The 20,371-nt window shown below is 47.0% G+C and overlaps 2 protein-coding genes across 14 annotated transcripts in view; both read right to left on the minus strand.

Moving 5' to 3' along the window:
* The window catches only part of Ehmt1 (euchromatic histone lysine methyltransferase 1), a 151,161-nt gene extending 147,609 nt beyond the window's left edge, over window positions 1-3,552 (minus strand). For 7 of the 8 annotated variants that reach the window (XM_051184756.1, XM_051184758.1, XM_051184762.1 and 4 more), the window contains exon 1: window positions 3,443-3,543. In XM_051184756.1, the coding sequence (XP_051040713.1) occupies window positions 3,443-3,505 (63 nt within the window). In that variant the 5' untranslated portion in view covers window positions 3,506-3,543. Of the gene's footprint in view, window positions 1-3,442 lie in introns of all 8 variants that reach the window. The other variant, XM_051184755.1, reaches the window with a different exon arrangement.
* A 6,455-nt stretch (window positions 3,553-10,007) lies between these two features.
* Arrdc1 (arrestin domain containing 1) lies at window positions 10,008-19,061 on the minus strand. Of its 6 annotated transcripts, none has more exons than XM_051184765.1 (8): window positions 18,875-19,061; window positions 12,412-12,522; window positions 11,764-11,814; window positions 11,522-11,676; window positions 11,195-11,377; window positions 10,919-11,092; window positions 10,402-10,840; window positions 10,008-10,342 (listed from the first exon to the last, which is right to left on the minus strand). In XM_051184765.1, the coding sequence occupies exons 1-8, from the start codon at window positions 18,990-18,992 to the stop codon at window positions 10,269-10,271; spliced, it is 1,305 nt and encodes a 434-aa protein (XP_051040722.1). In that variant the 5' UTR covers window positions 18,993-19,061; the 3' UTR covers window positions 10,008-10,268. The 6 variants fall into 6 exon arrangements, with proteins under 6 accessions (XP_051040722.1, XP_051040724.1, XP_051040721.1 ...); XM_051184767.1 differs by having other exon boundaries at window positions 10,008-10,322; window positions 18,875-19,060; XM_051184764.1 differs by having other exon boundaries at window positions 10,919-11,095; window positions 18,875-19,060.
* Window positions 19,062-20,371: the final 1,310 nt, after the last annotated feature.

A 20,371-nucleotide genomic window follows, 5' to 3' on the forward strand; every position in this document is an offset into this window, starting at 1 on the left:
CTTAAGCAGCTACTAGAAAATACTTTCCACCCCGAGGAAGAGAGCACTCTCAAGAGCAAGAAAGGTAGGCTAAATTCAAGACAATTCTGCACACCAGTTCAAGAACATGTCCATTCTAACTAGCAAGTGACCATGAGTGTGAAAGAATTAAATTCCTCATCTCTAAGTACACTGATAATCTCTATAGCTGGTAAGTAAAGACTCAATAACAACAGCATTCAGAAACATGAAGTAAACACTAAAGAATTAAAAGTTGCTGCTGACTTTGTAGAAGACTAAAGAGTTTCCAATAATGCCTCTTAGCCCTGACTTTTAAAATTATACATGTATATACTATTATAAAAAAACAAAAAGAAATATTATTTTGGGGGGTTAGTGTTTGGGGTTTTTGTTGGTGGTGGTGGTGGTGGTTTTTTGTTTTTCAAGATAGGGTTTTTTCTATGTAGAACTGGCAGTTCTGGAACTCCCTCTATAGACCAGGCTGGCCTTGAACTCAAAAGGCATGCCCCACCACACCTGGTTGTTTTGATTTTTTTTGAGACAAAGTCTAACAAAGTAGCCCAGGCTAACCTAATTTATGATCTTCAGCCTCCATGTGTTAAAATCACAGGTATGTGTGTCCATACCCAATTAAAATTTAAGACTGCAGGAACAACAAAGCCAGGCATGGTAATATATACAGGTAACCCAAGGAGGGTCAGAAGTTCAAGGTCAACATTAGAAGCATTGCAAGTCAGCCTCAGGTACATGAAGAGACCCTGTCTCAAAAAATAAAATAAAATAAGGAGGATATAGATACAAACAGGCATGGTGACTTACATACCAACACTCAGTGTCATGAATTCCAAGCTTATCATCAAGGCTCTGTCTCAAAAAAAAAAAAAAAAAAAAAAAAAAGGACTGGAGAGATGACTCCACAGTGAGAGCACTTGTTGCTGTTTCAGAAGACCAGGGTTCAACTCCCAGCATCTACTTGAGTTCACAACCACCATAACTCCAGTTTCAGAGGCTCCACAGCCTCCATAGGCACCAAACATGCAAACATAAACACAAATAAAAAATCCATATACATAAAATTACACATAAAGCCAAAACATTCATACACATAAAATTAAATAATTTAATCTTAGTAAGAAGATACATATTAGCCACTCTGCTGAATACAGATTTTGTTTCAGAATGTGCTCCTGCTGCAAGACAATGTTTTTGCTAAGACAAAAACCTTATGTATCACACTCTGATCCTGTGAAGATATACATGTTAAACCCAGCCCACATTAACATTAAAAATAAATAGGGGATATATTAATAAACCTCTCCAAGGCCTCAGTAATACACAAACACAGTTAGATCTAAGTTACAAGTGTCAGCACTGATGGGTTAATCATCCCACAATTAGTGAGCCCTAACCAGTGACTAAAGATTCAATGAGGATGAGCCCAAACCTACCCTATTCCACAGGATCAACAGGACAACAGACAAGGGACCCTCACCCTGCCATGTACTTCCATGACAAACACTTAAAATCATAAATCCAAAAACAGGTGTAACATATCTATCGAATATGGGCTCTGTAGTCACACATCTGTTATCTGCAACTACAGCACACCCTCTGTAATCCTGGAGCTATGTGCCTATTGCTTCACCTGCAAAAAGGATACTACAGAACCTACTCAGTGAAACCACTGTCATGTTTATATGCTGCATAACGCACAAAAGCCCTACAGTAGGGCTGGAACCAGGTACAGGTCCAAAACACACTCTATGTAAGCTGCCTGTGAAATCGAAGATACTGGAGGCCATTGACACTTCCACCTTGGGGTTGAGAAAGAGGGTATATATAGCCCAGGCTAGCTCTGAACATGCAATCCTCCTGCCTCAGCCTCCCAAGTGCTAGGATAACAAGCATGCACTACCACTCAGTTTCTTCCATCAATTAGTTAATTATGTGCCTGATATTGAAAAATGGTGGCTGGAGAGATGGTTCAGCAGTTAGGAGAACTGGCTGCTCTTCAGAAGTCCTGAGTTCAATTCCCAGCAACCACATAATGGCTCACAACCATCTATAATGGAATCTGAAACCCTCCTCTGTCATGCAGGCACACATGCAAAAAGATCACTCATGTACATATAAATAAATTTTTTAAAAGGAAGAAAAAAGAAAAATGGCCAGGCCTATAACTACAACCAAGCAAAGTTACTTACCCCTGCCAAGTCTTATTTTCCTCATCTGCCTCTAGGAAATAACAGTACCCGCTGCACAGGTCATTAAAAAAATGAATGAGGTAACTTCTCCGAAGAGCTTAAACAACGCCTGGGACACATCAAGTGCTCAATAAAAGATAAGAATCATTCCTTCCTTACAAGCCTGGAAATGACTTAGGGTCATCTCTTACACACTTGTGTTCCTGGTGCCTGTCAATTCTTGAATGCTGTTAAATACTCAACAAATCCTCCTTGTACTAGATCTGAAAACTCGCCGTTCATACAAGAATACCCCTCAAAAAGGCAAGAGAAAAGAAATTCAATGACCATACATTATCTGGGGTAAAATATACTGCTGAGCCTATGCACCGCACCACACATGTGCCAACTTCTCACTACACCTTCACTTGCTGAGGTCTGGAAGTCCCAAAAGCTAACTGCTCCCGCGGCTAATTTCGGAAGAAAACTGTTATGTTACTCTTTCTTCCAAACCGGCCCCTTACTTCGGCCTGAGGACACAACACTAGTGCATTCTGCAGACCCCGACTCCTTGCCGGCTTGGGAAAGACAGCGGTCCCTCTCGCCGGGGCATAACGTTTACGCCGCAAAAAAAGAAAACCAGGAAGCAAACTATCCCGCAGAAAGAGCAGAGGGAAGGCCACCACGCGAACAAAAGAACGCTAACTCGCCGTCCCCCGCCGCTTTAATGCCATCGGTGAAGAAATAAACTTGGGTCCGCAGACATTCCTCTGTCGAGCATGCTGCCCGTCGTCACCCTGCTGCTGCGGCTTTGTGCGCGGGAGACGAGCGGGACCGGCCAACTTTTCCTTAAAGATGGTGCCACGCTCTCGCGGCGAGTGAAAGGTCACGGCGCGGGGCAGCAGGCGCAGGCCGGCCTCATCTCCGCCGCGCACAAGTTGGCCCGCTCGACTTTGCCTTTTGTCTCCTCTACCCCCGCTCCGACCCGCCCGCGGTCAGGCTCGCGGCTGCAGGATGCGGGGCCGCGGCCTCCTATCGCTCGCCGCCGCCGCCGCCGCTGCTCGGGCCCGCCGCGCACAAAGCGCGCCGGCGGAGCGCGGGCCGGACGCTGGGGCCTCGGCGCCGCCTGGCCCGAGACGGCGGAGGCGCGCGGCCCCACCCAGATCGTAGCACGCCCGGGTTCCTGCCCTCTTGCCGCGGCTGTTGCCATCATGACCACGGCCCGCGCCCCGGCGCCGAACGCCGGCCCCGCGCCTCACCTCAGCATCCGCGGCGGCCATGGCCCGGGCCCGCAGCGTGGCCCCGCCCCTCCCGCGCGCCATCGCCCCGCCCGCGCCTCGCGGCCTAGGGCCGGGGCGGGGCTGGCCGGCCAGTCTTGCGCCTGCGTGGGTACCGGCGGCTGCGCACCGGAACCCGGCTGTGCGGCGCCTGCGTCTGGAAGCGAGGCCAGGTGGCGCCTGCGCGCTGAAATTCAACCTGGGCTCCTGGAGCTGAGACTTCTTCACCAAGATGTTTCCGTTTCCTTGGTTTCGCTCCCTATCATTTACCTGCTGCCCAAAAATATTACTTGGGAAGTTCTAGAAATAAGCAAGTCCTAGGATTCAGGTTAGGCGCCGTTCTTTAGTTAGCAGAAGAACAGAAGAAATTTGGTTCTGCGAGGGTGTCGATTTTGTCCCGCGCCTGTCAACACTGTATACGACTGGCTTGTTAACTGTCACTAGCCAACTGGGTTTCCACACTGACTTATGTCCCGACAACCCTTATTCTATTTGATAGTAATGTTACCTTTCCAAAATGCTAGCGAAGCATAAAGTGCTTCCTTTAAGTGAAAACACAGATTTCCATAAATAAAGAATCTTACGCTAAGGATAACAACGCTAAGAACTCACCGTGAAATTGTGAAAGAAATCTGCTAGATCTGCTGTCGAACTTCACACTGCAAAAGTTACAGCCACAGGGCATACTCGCTAAAATGAAAAAGGAGTTAGATTTGTAAATAAAGAATAAGAGCCAGGAGTGGTGGCACACGCCCTTAATCTCAGCGCTCTAGAGGCAGAGGCAGGCGAAGTTCCAAGCCAGCTTGGTATACAAAGCGAGTTTCAGGACACAGAAACACCCTGTCTCAAAAATGTGTGTGTGTGTGTGTGTGTGTGTGTGTGTGTGTGTGTGTTTATATGAAATATGTATTCCAGTGATGAGCATACATTATGCCAGAAAAAGTGCTGAAGCTATATGAAAACTTCTGAAAGGGGGTACCTAAAAAAAGGGAGACACCAAGCCTTTTTATTGCAAGTGAGAGGTGGCCACACAGATTCAGAGATGGGTCTGGACTAGGGAGGAAATAAATATGTATATATTTATTGATATTATATGTAGGGAGAATCGAGAATCTATATATATTGGAGAGGTTGCTTCTACATTTGAAGCTGCCGACACATCTCAAGCAGACTTGAAAAAAGGGGATTATTAAGGTGAAAGTACTAGAGAATTTAAGTCATCTGAGGAAGATAAAGAAACTGAAGCAGAGGGGTTGGGGATTTAGCTCAGTGGTAGAGCGCTTGCCTAGCAAGCGCAAGGCCCTGGGTTCGGTCCTCAGCTCCGGAAAAAAAAAAAGAAAAAGAAAAAGAAACTGAAGCAGAGGCAAAAATGAATGCACAAGTAAAAGTTGCTTAAATATTTCAAACTTCAAAGATTAATTAACGGTCAAATTGTAGTATGTGTTCCTAAGATGGAACACAGTAGTAAAGTCACTAGCAAGCTAAACATGGTGGCAAAAACCTCTAATCCCAGCACTAGAACCCTGAACTACATACACAGAACCTGTTTCCTAAAAGAAAGACAAATGGTATAAGGAATTAAGCACAAGACTTCACCTGTTAAGCAAGCATTTGATCATTGAACTACAATCCCAGTGCTTATCTTTTTCTTTTTCATTCTGTGAGACAAGATCTAGGTTGCCCAAGCTAGCCCTGAGCCTAAGCAGTCATTGAATCTGCTCTCCTTCTAACTCTGCCTCCCTTGTTCTGAGATGACAGGTCTCACCCCTAGAGGCTGGTTTAAATGTGTATTTCTTTGGGTTTCTGTTTTATTTTGTATTTATTTATTTGTCTGTTTGTTTGGTTGGTTTTTTGAGAAAGGGTTTCTCTTTGTAATAGCCCTGGCTGTCCTTAACTCCCTCTGTAGACCAGGCTGGCCTCAAACTCAAACCTGCCTCTGCCTCTGGAGTGCTGGGATTACAGGTTTGTTTTATTATTTTTTAATAATACAACTTTCTTAAATGATTTCTATTTTTATGTGTATTGGTGTTTTGCCTGCATGTGTGTGTGTGTCTGAGAGTTGTCGGATCCCCTGAAACTGGAGTTACAGACAGGTATGAGCTACCATATATTAGGAATTGAACCAGAGTCCTCTGGAAGAACACTCAGTGTTCTTAACCACGAGCCATCTCTCCAGCCTTTGTTTTCTTCTTCTTCCTCCTCCTCCTCTTCTTCTTTTGTTTGTTTGTTTTCTGTTTGTTTTCCAAGACGGTTTCTCTGTGGCTGTGAAAGCTGTCCTGGAATTAGCTCTTGTAGACCAGGCTGGCCTCGAACTCACAGAGATCTGCCTGCCTCTGCCTCTCTAGTGCTGGGACTAAAGGCATATGCCACCACCGCCAGGCTGTTTTCTTCCTTTTTAGGATTCTTTTTTATTTGCATTGGTGTTTTACCTGAATTTATTTTTGGATGAGGGTGTCAGATCCCCTGGAACTGGAATTAGAGACAGTTGTGAGCTGTCACCTGAGTTCTCGGACCTGAACCCAGATCCTCTGGAAGAGCAACCAGTGCTCTTAACCAGTGAGCTATCACTCCAGCCCCCAATGTATAGCCCAAGTTGGTCTCAAAACCCTTCTTCTGCCTCCCAACAAATCCTACTGTCAAACACCAGACAACTGGCTTGTTTTATTCTTGAATTGAGGTCTCATTGCACAGCATAAATAGCCTCAAGCTTTCAGTGTTCCTCCTACCTCTGTTTCCTGAAGAGTAGAATTGCAGGTATGCTCCAACACACCTACCCTGGCTAAATTTTTCTTTTTATAAAATATCCACTGTACAGTAACTAAAATTCAACTTTCTTTTTGCATGTATGCCTGCAGGCCAGAAGAGGGCTCCCGATCTCCTTATAAGATGTTTATAAGTCACCCTGTGGTTTCTTGGGATCTCTGGAAGAGCAGCCAGTGCCCTTCATCTCTGAGCCCTAAAAGACGATTTTCTGCTACAACGTTTTGATGAATTAAAAAGTAAAGACAGAGGACTTCCAGTTGCAATTTTTCTTTTCAAAAGTCCCCCCTAGTGGGGAGTGGGGTACATCTACTATTGAGAATCCTTAGCCATTTACATCACCTGTTATCAATGTCAAATCTTAGAAGTTATGACTCAACAACTTATTTTCCTGACATATTGCCAATCAATTAGTAACCTGTGTTGTAATGCCTATACCATTCATCTCACTTCATCTCTTCATATAGTCATTGTCCATCTCAAATCACCATGAAAGGGGTGAGCACAAAGCAGTAAGATGGTTTGAAAGTGAGACCATTCATGTAACTTTGTTACAATCGTCTCATAATTGATCTACTGTTATTAGTGTTACTAAATTCTTCTTGTAACTTGTTTATAAACTGTATCATATGTATAAATAACAACAAAATATATACAGAATACTATGCTATGTGCAATTTGGGACATCCATAGGGAGTCTTAAAACATACTCTTTGCAGCTAAGGAGATGCTACTGTATCTTCTTGTTCAAATTAGTAGAATTTAGGCTGACCAGAGGAGCCTTTGAGTCTTTTATTTTGTTTTGTTTTGTTTTGTTTTCTATGTAGCCCTGGCTGTCCTGGAACTCCCTCTGTAGACCAGGTGGCCTCAAAAGCTCAGAGCTCTGCCTGCTTCTGCCTCCTGAGTGCCAGGATTAAAGGCATATTGCCACCATCATCTGCAAAGGCTGAGTCTTAATCTCCAATCACATTTTTATTTCCTTGATTTTTCCAGAAAGCAGACATTCTGAGCTGTATACTGGAAGATGCCTCAATAAGGGACCCAGGGAAGGGTTTCTCTGCTTATGAGGTACACCTAGTAAAGGATGGCACTCTAGGTTGAGGAAAAGTCCTGGATGGAAAGTATCCCCAGTTAGGAGGAATATTCCACCTGCAAGAAGAAATTCTAATTAAGGGCATGTCCTAATTTATGGGGAATATTCTGTTTCAGAAAGATATATTTTCAAGTTTGAGAGGGTACACAAGGGAGATTGCCATTTTGGAAGGATGATCCAACTGCAAGGAAGTGACTTCCTGAATAGAAAGTTTGCTTCCACAAGAGGAGGCTATTCTAACTTGGAGGAATGTACCAGCTGGCAAGCCCTCCACTCCCCACCCCCATCAATAAAACAAATGGATGCTGTGGTTAGGAGGGTATGTCTGGCTGAAACCTGGGCACCAATAAGAAAAGACATTGATTGTGGGTGTTCTCATATGTAAAGATGTTCCTCCAAGTTAGCTTGGAGTGCATCAGTTAAGAGGTGTGCTCACCCTGGTTACCCCAAATTCTACTAGGCACAAGCTTCCTGCGTACAAGGCAAGGCCCTTCTTGCAGACCAAGTCACCTTTACTAGACTGAAAACCTAGTGCCACATGGACTATCTTAGGCCACCCGATCTCCATAAACAATTCTGTCTTTCCCATCTCTGATACATCAATCAAATAAAAAGCAAAAGTGGGGTCTTGTTGACAAAAATTAAGGGAGTCTTGAGTTTGGACAACCAGTCTGGACTCAGTATCACAAGGAGACAGACTCTGAAAAATGGTTCTGCTAAGTTGACCACTATGAGTTCATACATATACAGAGGAGGAAATGGACAGTACCCAGTGAGTATCAAGGATTCTTTAGGACATCTGAGTTGAGGCTATTTATGGAAAACTGAGCCCTTCTGGAGATCATGGGAAACAGTCATTCACAGTCCGCTCTGCAACCATGGCCCAAACAGAGCTGTCTTCCCCAATCTACCTCTCCATCTCACTTTTTTCCTGAGACCTTTTGTTTCAGATAACTGCTGCATAACTTAGCTTGCTTCTTTCCTAGCTTTTGTGCCTTAAACATCACTGCCTCAGAAAAGCCTTCCCTGTTCTGCTCACTTCTCATCTTTTATTCTGGATGTATTTTTCTTTACAGCCTCCTCACTCCATGCTATCCTTATTTATTTTGGGTGTTGCCTTTTGTTTTGTTAGACAGAATCATATAGACCAAGCTGGCTGAAAATTCACAGAGATCTACCTACCTGTGCCTCCAAGTGCTGTAATTAAATGTGTACACCACCATGCCAGGATCCCTGTACTCTTGTATGATATATAGTGTATAGCCATTGTTTTGTGTGTCATAGTGCCCACAATATCCTCTAGCAAATAACAAAACAAAAATCCCAAATATTTAAGTGAAGAGATTGAAACATAGGAGTAAACCTTTTACCAGACAAATAAGATGTGAGTGGCCCAATTTGCAGTTAGCCGCAGTCACACTATAAGTTAGTAACCACTGACTACCTACCTAGCTGCTCCTGCTCTAGGTAGGTGAGGTGTGTTCACATTCACATCAGTTCTGAGAGACCAGACTGCTTTCCATTCCCATTTTCAAAGTGAGTGAATCAAAGTAATGGAGTTGAATGTATGGAGCCAGCCTAAGACAAGGTGGGATTCAAACCCAAGCTTTTCTTTCAACTGTGGGCCCCACCCCTCCCAGAAGGTGTTTAGAGACCTGTGGCCTCCTTTCTGCCTTTCTCCAAGACCCACCTGTCCCACAGTATCAAATGTTAGCCAGGTATGTGGCTATCCAGTGAAAGACCATGTTGCAAGGAGTAGACAATAATGTGTCCCAAAAGACATTGGGGTACAGGCCTAATTGGTTAGGTGTTGTGAAAATTAGCCTCCTAGGGCTCAGGGTGGAAAGCATAATTTGGGGATACTGGCTGAGCACTGCCAGTATTCTTCTCTCTAGTACACCTTATTTCCTAAAAGTCTGTGAGCTTGTTGTTGGTTACACAGGCAAGGTGGCCACCATGGCTAACAAAGCCACTCCTTGCCATCAGAACTGGGACTTAATCAACTCCACAATAACCACTTCCAGTGCAAACATTACATGTAAAGGACAATAAGTCAGTGCTCGTTACAAGACATGTAAAGGAATATGAAAATGACTGCAGGGTGTCTCTGCAATGCTGCTCCAAGGAACCTTTCTTCCAGTCTTGCTCTAAGGACCAAGGTCATAGTTTCAAGGTCTTGTGTGTGCAATGCTCAGAGCTGATAGTAACCTTATGCCCAAGAGTAGAGGTACTGCAAGCAGGTTGCTCTCTCCATGAATATTTCTGGTGGCCAGGCATCCAAGCACACCACCTAGAACAACAGTTTGGAATTCAAGCCAGAGTGTCCCAAGAACACCAGGAATATTCTTAAGCAGACAGTGGGAAAATTAATTAAAAAAAAAAAAAAGGAAAGAAGTAGCTAGCACAGCTCTATCCAGTCACATTTTCAGGGAATGTAGAGGTGGGGTGCCAATGAGATGAGAAGTAGGCTTGAAGTAGAGTCAGGTAGGATTAGGCAGGCAGAGCAACAAGCTCTCAGGTTGCCTCCTGAGGGGTATGGTGAAAGAAGGAGCTCTGGTGGGGGGGAGGGGTCTTTCAGAAGTGGGGGTCAAAGGAGGCGCTTAAGGGGTTGTGTTCTTCAGGGGCAGAGTCTTGTACAGTATGTCCACTTTGAGGCTAGGCTTAGGACGTAAAGACCAGCCACTTGCCCAGCTCTACAAATAAAATGCTTTATTTATAGTCTCTCCAGGTCCCAGATCCCTGCCGCCCTACCCCAGCCTCTCCAGGACTGATTAATTCCAGAGGAGCCAGGAGAGTCTGGTCCACCAGGGGTCGTCCCATCGGCTGCAGGTCCTGAGTAGCTGGGCCAGGCAGAGAGCAAAAGGCACGCGGCCCTGGACATCCAGTCCCAGGGCAAAGGCCAGGCCCACCGAAGAACGTGGTAAGAGTTAGCTCACCAGGGTCAGCTCCCTGGGATCAGGCCAGGGTCTGTACTGGCACCACAGCTCTGCTCATAGGATGGTGGAGCCTCTGTGAAGAGAAAGCAGGATCTACAAGGGGTTCAAGGCATCCTCATTTCCTCCCCCCAGTCCCTGTCATTTCCACTCACCATAGGGGTAGCCCCATGAACTGTACTCTGGGGGAAGGATCAAGGCGCTGGTGGTGGGTACTGGGCCCCCGGAGCCTTCTGCAAAGTATGGGACAGTGGCACCTATAGAGATGCACAAGGGAGGGTGCAGAGAATTTCTAGCAGGGCTTCCAGCCTGAACACAGGGATCAATGGTGGTGACAGACAGAGAACCCAATGGGGTTGACAGTGGCTGTTGCTGAGAATGGCTCTTGGTAGAGAGGGAAACAGGGTCTGAGACGTGGAGGCCACTAGCCACTGCCTCGGCCTCTTCCTGGGGTGGTGCAGAGGGCACAACTGGGGACAAGGCCCCAGGAGAAGACCCTAGGCCTGGACAGGGGCTCAGTGGTGTTTGGTTCACAGCAATATTGCCAACAAAGAGTGGTAGAGTCACAGTGGCTTCAGGTGCCTTCATGGAGACCTGGAAAGAATGCAGGTATTGAGGAGTCAGGCCAAAGTCACCTAGCCTCAGGCCACCCAGCCCTGGGCAACACCAAACCTGTAGGTAATAGTCGATGTGGATAAGGCTGCAGCCAGGCAGGGCTGACTGGGGAAGGGCAGGCACTAGGATCTGTTCTTGCCACTGAGCACGCCTCCAGGCCTTGACACCTGTACCCTCCACTTCTGCAATGGTTCGCACATCATAGATCCAGCGCTTGGCCTTATAGGATACCTTCTAAAGAAAGACCAGACTGTGGAGCTTGGGCAGAGCAGCAACCCACCCCTTCTGTGCCATAGGAAAGGGACAGGCTCAGGGAAGCCAGAGGGCTCTGACCTGTAGCAAGCTGGCCACCACAGGGCTGGTGTCCTTGCCTGACTGATTCTCAATGTCAGCCTGGAGTCGAAGCACCTGTCCCACCACATAGCCACGAAGGTCAGTGCTAGCTGTGAGAATCACACTGCCTGTCTTCACCAGCTTGTAGGAGAACTTCTTGGTAGTGGAGGCCACATTGGGTTGCTTAAAGTGAAAATGAGACGGAGCTTATGAAGTCAATACAGGATGAATTCCTGTGGCATGGGGACAGGCCCTCAGCCTGCAGAGCCTGGCTGCCTGGCCTGAGAAGGTTGAAGTTAACCAAGGAAGCCTCTTTTCCATCCTCACCTCAATGTCTGGGATGCTGTTCAGGTTCAAGGGGCTCAGGATGTAGAACACAAGGCTACATTTGTGATCCTTGGAAAAACGTGGAGTGTCGATAGAGGCCCTCACCTGGTGTACAATCTTCCCAAAGGGTCCCTCAAAAGATGTGGGTGCTGTGGCTATGGAGAGAACAGGGATTGGTTGGCATCTCCCACATGCAGGTCCCACCATCTCAAGGCTATGGTCCGCACAAGCTTTCTACTTACCAGGCAGCAGGAACTGAAAGGGGAAGTTGTGCTCTCCAGCCGGTAGACTTCCTACAGAGACAAGGAGGAGGTGGGAGCAAATCAGAGGAGATCCATAATGGCCACAGTGCCAGATCAGAAGTAGACACTGCAGTCCACCAGTCCACACTACTGTCTCCAGCACTATAACAGTATGACCATAGCAGGAACTAAAGACTACATAAGAAGGGCTTGGTTTAAATGAGGGTGTGTGGCTGGAAATGTAGTTGGTACTGTTTGCCTAGCATACACAAAGCTCTGGTTCAATTCCAAGGACTATATCAACCAGTTAGGGTAGCATACCCCTGGGAGACGGAAGCAGAAGAATCAGAAGTTTAAGGGCATCCTCAAATAAATAACATAGCAAGGTCAAGTTCAGCTTGGGCTACATAAACCCCTGTCTCAAAAACGAATAAATACAAATTTTAAAAATAAAATTAAAAACAGAAGGGTGGTTGAGGGTAGAGGACAGGGATGAAATTGCCATACCAAGGGTCAGAGCCCACCCAGACCCAATACCAGAGAGTAGGATAGAGTGAGAATCCAAGAGACAGTTGTTGGGAGGGAAAGGGATAGATTGACCCCATTCCAAGGGTTGCCCCTATGATCACACCTGGCTCCCACACTCACCCTTGTCAGCCAGTGACAGGGAGCTGTTGAAGTAGCTCTCCTCCACCACCCATGCCCCATCGTTGGCCTTGTTGGAGACCCCACAGGAACCCATGCAGGTCACCCGGATAGCTGTAAGGGGAAGGATGGCATAAGCCTAAGCCAGCTAATGGCCTAGGCTCCTCCCTGTTCCCAGCATAGGAATTCATGTAGGGCTGGAAGTACCTATGGGTCAAGCAGCCTTACCAGTAGAGGTAGCTGTGAAGACCAAAACACAAACAGCCTGTCATCTTCCCAAGAATACCTCCCGGCCATCCCCAATCGTGGTGTTCTCCCAGAGAGCCATGCTGGCAAAGAAATTGATAGGCAGTGTTTCACCTGTCCTACAACCGATAATCTCCTAGATAACCCCTGGGCTCCCCCCAAATTGGTTACCTCAGCCTCTAGCCAGACTTATAGAAAACCAGGCTCCCTTTGTTTTATGATGCAGATCAGTTAGGCTAGGAGGTGCCCCTTTAGTCTCAAGAAAGCTAATGCCAGCTCTCTCCCTGCAGGAATGCAGTCAAACCTGTCTGAGTCAGTCAGCAATCTAGCACTGAAAGGCCAGCCCTGACTTCCTGAGCAGCGGTGCCCAGGAGGCTGACTTTCTACACTATGAAGTAGCTGGTCCTCCCCCACCAGTAGGAACACCCAGAACAGGAACCACTAGAGACAGAGTTCAAATTCCTCTGTCTAACAGACACATCCTGGGCCCACAGTGATCAGATAGCCATAGGTGAATGAGTAGGCACAGCTGAAACTGGTCACAGGGAGAAGGCTCACGCACGGTGGTAGGTAGGTGGGAGCCAATGAGAGGCACCCTAAGTAACACCCTTGTCCCTGTAGGGGTGGGTCATGGTTTCATCCCTTTTCCCAGACTTATCTGACAGGGTCACGGGAGGGTAAGATTACCCAGACTCTTTCATCTTAGTGACAAAGCCACCAAGCAGGAAGAACAAAGATATCGAAGTACTTAGGAGTTGACCATACCTGCCTCACTTATAGTCTCCCACATCATGGTCCAGGCATCTTGCTGGTTACCCACAGAATGCTTAGCTTCCTCTTATAAACTTTTGGCTCATCCTCAACCCATGTAGCTATGCATGTGTGCACTCCCTCACCTGATGGCTGCCAGCACCTGTTTCCACTCTCAAGGTGGTCCTGCATTCCTGCCGCACCACTCTCCGCCCCTTGAAAGTGCCAATGATTGTCCCTCACCCTCCTGTCAGCCCAACCTTATCACTCTAACCTCCAACCTGATCTGAAATTCACACACTTCTTTTGATATAACCTCTGAAGTCAAACTACCAACTAGTCCCACCCTGGAATATGAACATCAGTGGCCTCTGAAAAGTTTCCCAAAAGCATCCCAAAAAGCCTCTCTGACGATGCAGCAATCCAAATCAGACCAAATCAAACCAAATCAGAAAATACCCAAGTTTAATGGGTAAAACACTCCCAGATGATTTTTTGCACCACCAGTCCCTAGAGAGAAGACAGGAGAGACAGAAAAAACCACCTGTTTATGGGGGACATTTAAATACCCTGTGGGAGTGGTCTTGAGCATCTTTGGAGGAGGAGCCCTGTTTGAAGGGTTATCTGGAATGGGGCAGGGTTTGGGGAGAGAGAGAGATGGGGGAAGGATATTGAGGTGGAACTTCCATCAGAACAGCTTCTATAGGCCAGCAAACAGTTCTTGAAATGACAGGTATAAGAGGAAGACCAGAAATCTGCCAGAGGAAACAAGATGCTTCACAAAGGATACACCTCCCTAAGGATGACTGGCTCCACATCAGTACAAAAAGAAGTATGGAGGTCTCAGCTTAGTCCAGATGCTACCACAGTGCTATCAGGATGCCTACAGTGAATGGAATAGCACAGAGCTATTCAAATTCTTCATCCTCAATGAATGAGCAAAAATAAACTGTTACTTTAGCTGTTCAGTGTAGGGGTGGTTTGTTATGATCTTTTTGTCGAAGTAGATAACTGGAACCAATACCCAGTCATACTGGGATCAGGGAAAACCCAGGTGACTTACATGTTTACTCATCAGAATGACAACAATTACATACTTTGACCCATGTTGGGGTGGAGATGGAGGAGTAGACACTCTTTTTTTTTTTTTTTTTTTTTTTTTTTTTTTTGGTTTTTCGAGACAGGGTTTTTCTGTGGCTTTTGGAGACTGTCCTGGAGCTAGCTCTTGTACATCAGGTTAGTCTCGAACTCACAGAGATCTGCCTGCCTCTATCTTCTGAGTACTGGGACTAAAGGCATGAGCCATCACTGCCCAGCTGCAGACACTTCTTATACTGATAAACTTCTTGTGTTTGCACCAATATATGCCAGGACACCCATCAGCTCTCAAGTCCTACACTATTTTCTCAGGAGTCTCTCATGATACTGCTTATAACAGCAACCAAGCATCCAGACTGGACTTCCTACAGTTCAGGCACAGGAACAAGGGATCACCAGAATCTAGAAAAAAAAAGCAGCATCTAAACTGAGAGTAGAGGGGATCAGACTATGATCTTCTCAATGCCAGGTATTTCCCCACACAACAGGGTTCCTCGGAGGACCCTGCCAGTGTGAACACCTTCTAGCCACCAAGGTGAACATACATCCTGTGCAGTTCATGGCTTACAAACAGTATGCCTGCTGCTTCCCCAACAAAACACCTGAGGTTACTCCTTTGTCTCAGTAGGGTCACAATCAAGGTATAAAAATTTCCCCCAGAAAATTCCTCAAAGATCCTAGGTTCACTGGCCAAGGACAGTGCCAGCAGCTAGGTATGTACCTTCTCAAGTCACTGGAGCAGGGAAAACCACATAATACAATTCTGCTTGAGAAGCACTGGGTGCTAGATCCAACTCTATTTCTATTACAGTCTGCACATGTTTGTGATGGTAAGAATAAGAAGGCTGGAGGCAATAACCTGATAAAAGATTCTGATTTCCTGGCTTTTAGTGTTTCTGCTTCCTATCCATTCAGTCCCATGCAAAAGTATCTTCTCTGGGAGGCAATCATGGTCCTCTCCCCAGCTTATATCCTGCAACATAGCCAGGACTTGTTCTAGCAAGTCCTCCACTACAGAGCATCAAGTGGCAGCCTGTGGAACAATATATACTTCAAGGTGTCATCTGAATATAAAAAGCACTTCCTAACAGTGTTCAGAACTATAATAAAAGGCAAGCATTAAACTGACTAGGGACCACCAAACTGGCAGGTGTTCACCACTGGAGACAGGATGCTGATCTGTTTTCTGTCTTTTTCTTTCTTTCTTTCTTTTTTTTTTTTTTTTTTTTTTTTTTTTTTTTTAATTTTTTCAAGACAGGGTGTCCTGGGACTAGCTCTGTAGATTGGGCTGGTCTCAAACTCAAAGATATCCACTTGCTTCTGCCTCTGGGGGTGCTGGAATTAAAGGTGTATGCCACTACCACTCAATGGCAGCTCTGGTTTTCTAAAGAAAATCATGGTGTATATTGTGTTCCACAGAGACTTCTGGAACTTTCTTCCCTCATGGGTGCTTCTACTGTCCAGTAGCTTCCTTCCATGTACCATGATAACTAAGACCAATCTATTCCTCTCCTAGTCCCAAGGATCTTGAACCTGACCACCCCACACACACACCAGCTATCACATTTTATCATTAATTAACTTGGTGCTTGTCCTGCTTTCAATTGTATCACAAGAGTAACAAGAATAGCTACCTCAGGCCAGAGGTGGTAGTGTACGCCTTTAATCCCAGCACTCGGGAGGCAGAGGCAGGCTCGTCTCTGTGAGTTCCAGGACAGCCTGGTCTACGGACTGAGTTCTAGGACTGCTAGAGTTCCAGGGCAGGCTCCAAAGCTACAGAGGAACCCTGTCTTGAAAACCCAAAAAGAATGGCTACCTCTTGGGGTCCTGTGAAGACATAGTTCTGTCCATGAAAAATAGAGAGGGCTGGTGAGAGCTTAGGAATTAAGAGCACTTGTTGCTCTTATAGGAAACTCAGCTTCCATTCTCAGAACACACATGGTGGCTCATAACCATCTTTAACTCCAGTTCAGAGGCATTTGAGGTCATCTTTTGAACTCTAGGGGACACAAGAAAGTGTGCACAGACACATCTGCAGACAAAACATGTACGTATGTAAAATAAAGTGAATAAATCTAATTTAGAAAAGAAAGAAAAACATATAGGGAGACCTAGGAGTGGATCACACATGCAATCCCAACACTCAAAAGCCTAAGTCAGGAGGATTACAAGTTTGAGGTCAGTCTGAGCAGCACAGAAAGATGTGCCTAAAAAAAAAAAAAAAAAAAAAAAAGCTGGGTGGTGGTTGCACACACCTTTAGTCCCAGCACTCCGGAGGCAGAGGCAGGCAGATCTCTCTGAGTTCGAGACTAGCCAGGTCTACAAGAGCTAGTTCCAGGACAGCCTCCAAAGCCACAGAGAAACCCTGTCTCAGAAAAACCAAATAAAATAAAATAATAATAATAATTTTAAAAGAACAAAAAAGAGGGCTGGGCTGGGAATCAGCTCAGTGATGATCCTTGCAAGAGGCTCTGAATTAAATTTCCAGAACCTGAAAAGACTCAGAAAAGGAAAAACAAGTAGAAAGATCTCCATCTGATCCAGAATGGGGGTATAATGAGCCATAAGAGAGAAACACAGTAGGTCCTGCTGCTGCTCTCCAGTCTCTAGAACATTACTCATTCCTCATCTCTGAAGCAGCTAATACCCTTGTGGATGGGTGCCAATCACTGTCAATCATTAGACAAGTATCCAATGAACAAGACTAAAAACCCCATAGTAATATTCTTTTGAGAATATGGGGTGTCTTCTCTACTGGGCCTAGCAGAAACTCAACAAGTGTTCTTGAATGAAGGAAAATAAAAGAACCATGGTAATTTCCATCCCAAGCAGGACTGGAGGAAGTTCCAGAGTGGCTTCTAACACACACACACACACACACACACACACCACAGACACACACAGAGACACACTCAACTGCCAGCAACCTAAACAATCCACCCTCCAGCCCCAGCCCATGACCCAGGGCACTTTTACAGTTGGGACCATTAGCCAGCACTCTCTTGGCTTTTGTAAGGTAAGCTGCCCATTTATTCACTCCTTATCCTACACAAAAAGGCCATTTGATAGATAGTTGGTAATAACCTGTTCACCCCAAGCTCAGCCAGGGGAGAATGATAGAAAAGAAAAACTGAGTGGCTAGTTCTAAATAGGTCCTGTCTTCTCCCTGTTGTATTCCACAAGCCCACAAGTCTGTGGCCTGCACCATGTCTCCTCAGCCAATATGCAGTTTTCTTTACACTTCCCATACCTCTTTTTTGGGTCCAGGAGGAACTGATCTATCACAGCTGGAGCCTCTACAAAAGCAACATCTATTCTCACCCAGACCACAAACTCTAAAGAGGGATACACCAAAGGAAGGCAATGTGATCATGACCAGGAGCCTCAACAAGATGAGGGCCTGACATTACAGCTCCCTTCTAGACCTAGATAACACCAGGTCTAGGTCAGGTCTGATGTTTCAACTGGGCCTGGGATGGCTACGGAGGATGTGGGCAACTGTGGTTTTGGTCAAGCAGTTAGGTAGTTCTCACAGGAGGCAAAAATAAAAGAATATCAAGCAGGGACACCCATACAGTTTTTGCATTCAGTGCCAGCGGCAAGGCAGAGGCCACAACAGTGCCCACTTGACCCTAAGAGCTCAGTTATCAAATCCACACAGGGATCCAGTACTGAGGAGGCTGCACCTGAGAGTCCTGTCAATGACAAAAGAGTAACCTGATCCCCAGCCCAAGTCTCAGACAAATGCATCAGCAAGGGGCTGAGCCCAGCTCTGCTCCAGGGCCTTAGGACAGGTATGGGGGAATTGCCAGGAAAAACAAGGCCCCTTGCCAGCAAACACAAATTTTAAGGAAGTCATAAGCTTTAAAGTGAAAGCAAAAAAGGTACTCTGTGGATCCTGCTGGGGACCTGCACACTAGGACCAGGACAGACTTTGAAGAGGAAGATACTGCATAGAAGCCTGGAGGAGAGGAGAATATAAGACCAAGCGCATACTAGGTTCCAGGTGGGGGTCCAGCAGGTGCAGAATGAAGCGAACCTTGGACACCTGAACAAGAGAAGACTGGAGGCCTTCATACTTCTACCTCCAGGGTCGCCTGGGCATAGTGAACAAGCGCTTAGGCCCTCACAGACTCTGGCCTCCGCACTGGATGGGACAGATGCGGAAGGACTGGGCCACCGAGCTGCCAGCCCCGCCCTAGCCTACCAGCACAGCCGGACCCTGGCGCCCGCGGTTCCGTCGTAATCCGGGGCTCCCTGGAGACTGAGAACACAGTCTCAGAGCCCACTGACTTCGCGAATTTGGAGAGCCCCGCCTCCACCGCAGGTGAGAACGCGTCTACCCGTTCCCCCGAGGCGACCCCGCGCCCACCTCGAAAGGGCAGTGGCGCTCCCAGGCGCACGCGCACGGCCCCAGCCAGCGGCTCTCCAGGACTGTAGACGACGCGACCCTGCCTCAGGCGAATCTCGAAGAGCTGCACCCTCCCCATCCCGCGGTGTCCCGCGCCGCGGTCTGACGCCTGCTAGGGCTAAGGCTTCCAGGCCCGCCCCGCCCCCTTCCCCGACAGAGGACACGCCCAGGCTGTAGGACGCTCCGCCTGGGCCGGAGAACTAGCCGGCGCCCCAAGACCCACCCTTTACCCAAGGACCCGCCCCCTTCCAAAGGCCCGCCTTCCCCAGGGCTGGTCCCAGACTACAGGACACGCACACGGGTGAGGACACGCCCCACAGGACCCGCCCCTTTCCCTAGACTTGCTGCCCTTGAACCTGCTCACACCTGCTCACAACAGCTCAGTGCTGGTCCCACTGCTCCCAGACCAGCAGCATTGGCTACCAAATGTGACGGCCCACGCGCTTTGGGCTTAGACCGTCTCCGGATTCTTGCGACCTGTGCCGCTCAGGGTTGAGGCCTGCTCACCTGTCGGCGAGAGAAGGTCTCCTGGCACCCTTTTCGACGCTAGAAGGTCACCAGGGGTGCTCGGTGTTCAGGCAGTATTGGTCCCCAGGTATGGTCAGCGGCATTCGTGCCTTGTGCACTGCACCCCGCACCGTGTTTGCTGGAGTGTGAGTAGAGGCTCAGAAAACAGGTGCTGAACAGCACAGACATGGAGCAGAAGGCGCTCAGGGCAGAAGCAAGAGACCCCTTGCCGGGCTTGGGGCGTGGAGCGAGTGAGGCTGCATAGACATAGGACTTTCTTTTTCCTTTTGATTACTAAATCACATTTTATTTTAAAAGGTCTTGGTGTTGGTTGTGAACTGGGGAAAGGGTTTTAAATTCATATGTTCACAACAGTAAATTCTATTAAGCCAATTTAAGCAATCCCGTTTTTCAGTTTGGTACTGAAAATAAATTATATGAGCTGTGGCTCAGTGGTACAGCACTTGCCTGGCTCAAGCAAGGCTCTAGTCCCCTAAACTACAAACATACATATAGCACTTTGTATTGGATAGTGGATTCCCCATTGTAGACTGATGTGAGCGTCCAGGGGCTATTTTTAATGTGGGGCTAATATCGTAAGTGCAATAAATGCATTCTCAACTTAAGGTATTTTCTACTTTTCACTTTGTGATAGGTTTATCATAATGTAATTAACCCCTTCAGAAATCCAGGAGATTACATACAGAGGAGAGCAGGGCAATGATGGCAGGGCCACCTTGGATTTGTCTAGGACAAACTGATAGGTGGCCCAGAAATGCATCTGGGGCCCTGCTGACTGGTTAAATATAAGAATAGTGAAGGGAGTGACAATTACCGAACAGTTGGCAAAGAGAGTGACATCTACCACTGGGGAAGATTCCTGGATGCAAACCATTTTGTGGGCAGGAGCTATGACATGCAAAAGCCAGGTTGGCGGTGGGGTGGGAAACG

The sequence above is a fragment of the Phodopus roborovskii genome, unplaced genomic scaffold (assembly GCF_943737965.1).
Source record: "Phodopus roborovskii unplaced genomic scaffold, PHOROB, whole genome shotgun sequence".
Lineage (NCBI taxonomy): Eukaryota > Metazoa > Chordata > Mammalia > Rodentia > Cricetidae > Phodopus > Phodopus roborovskii.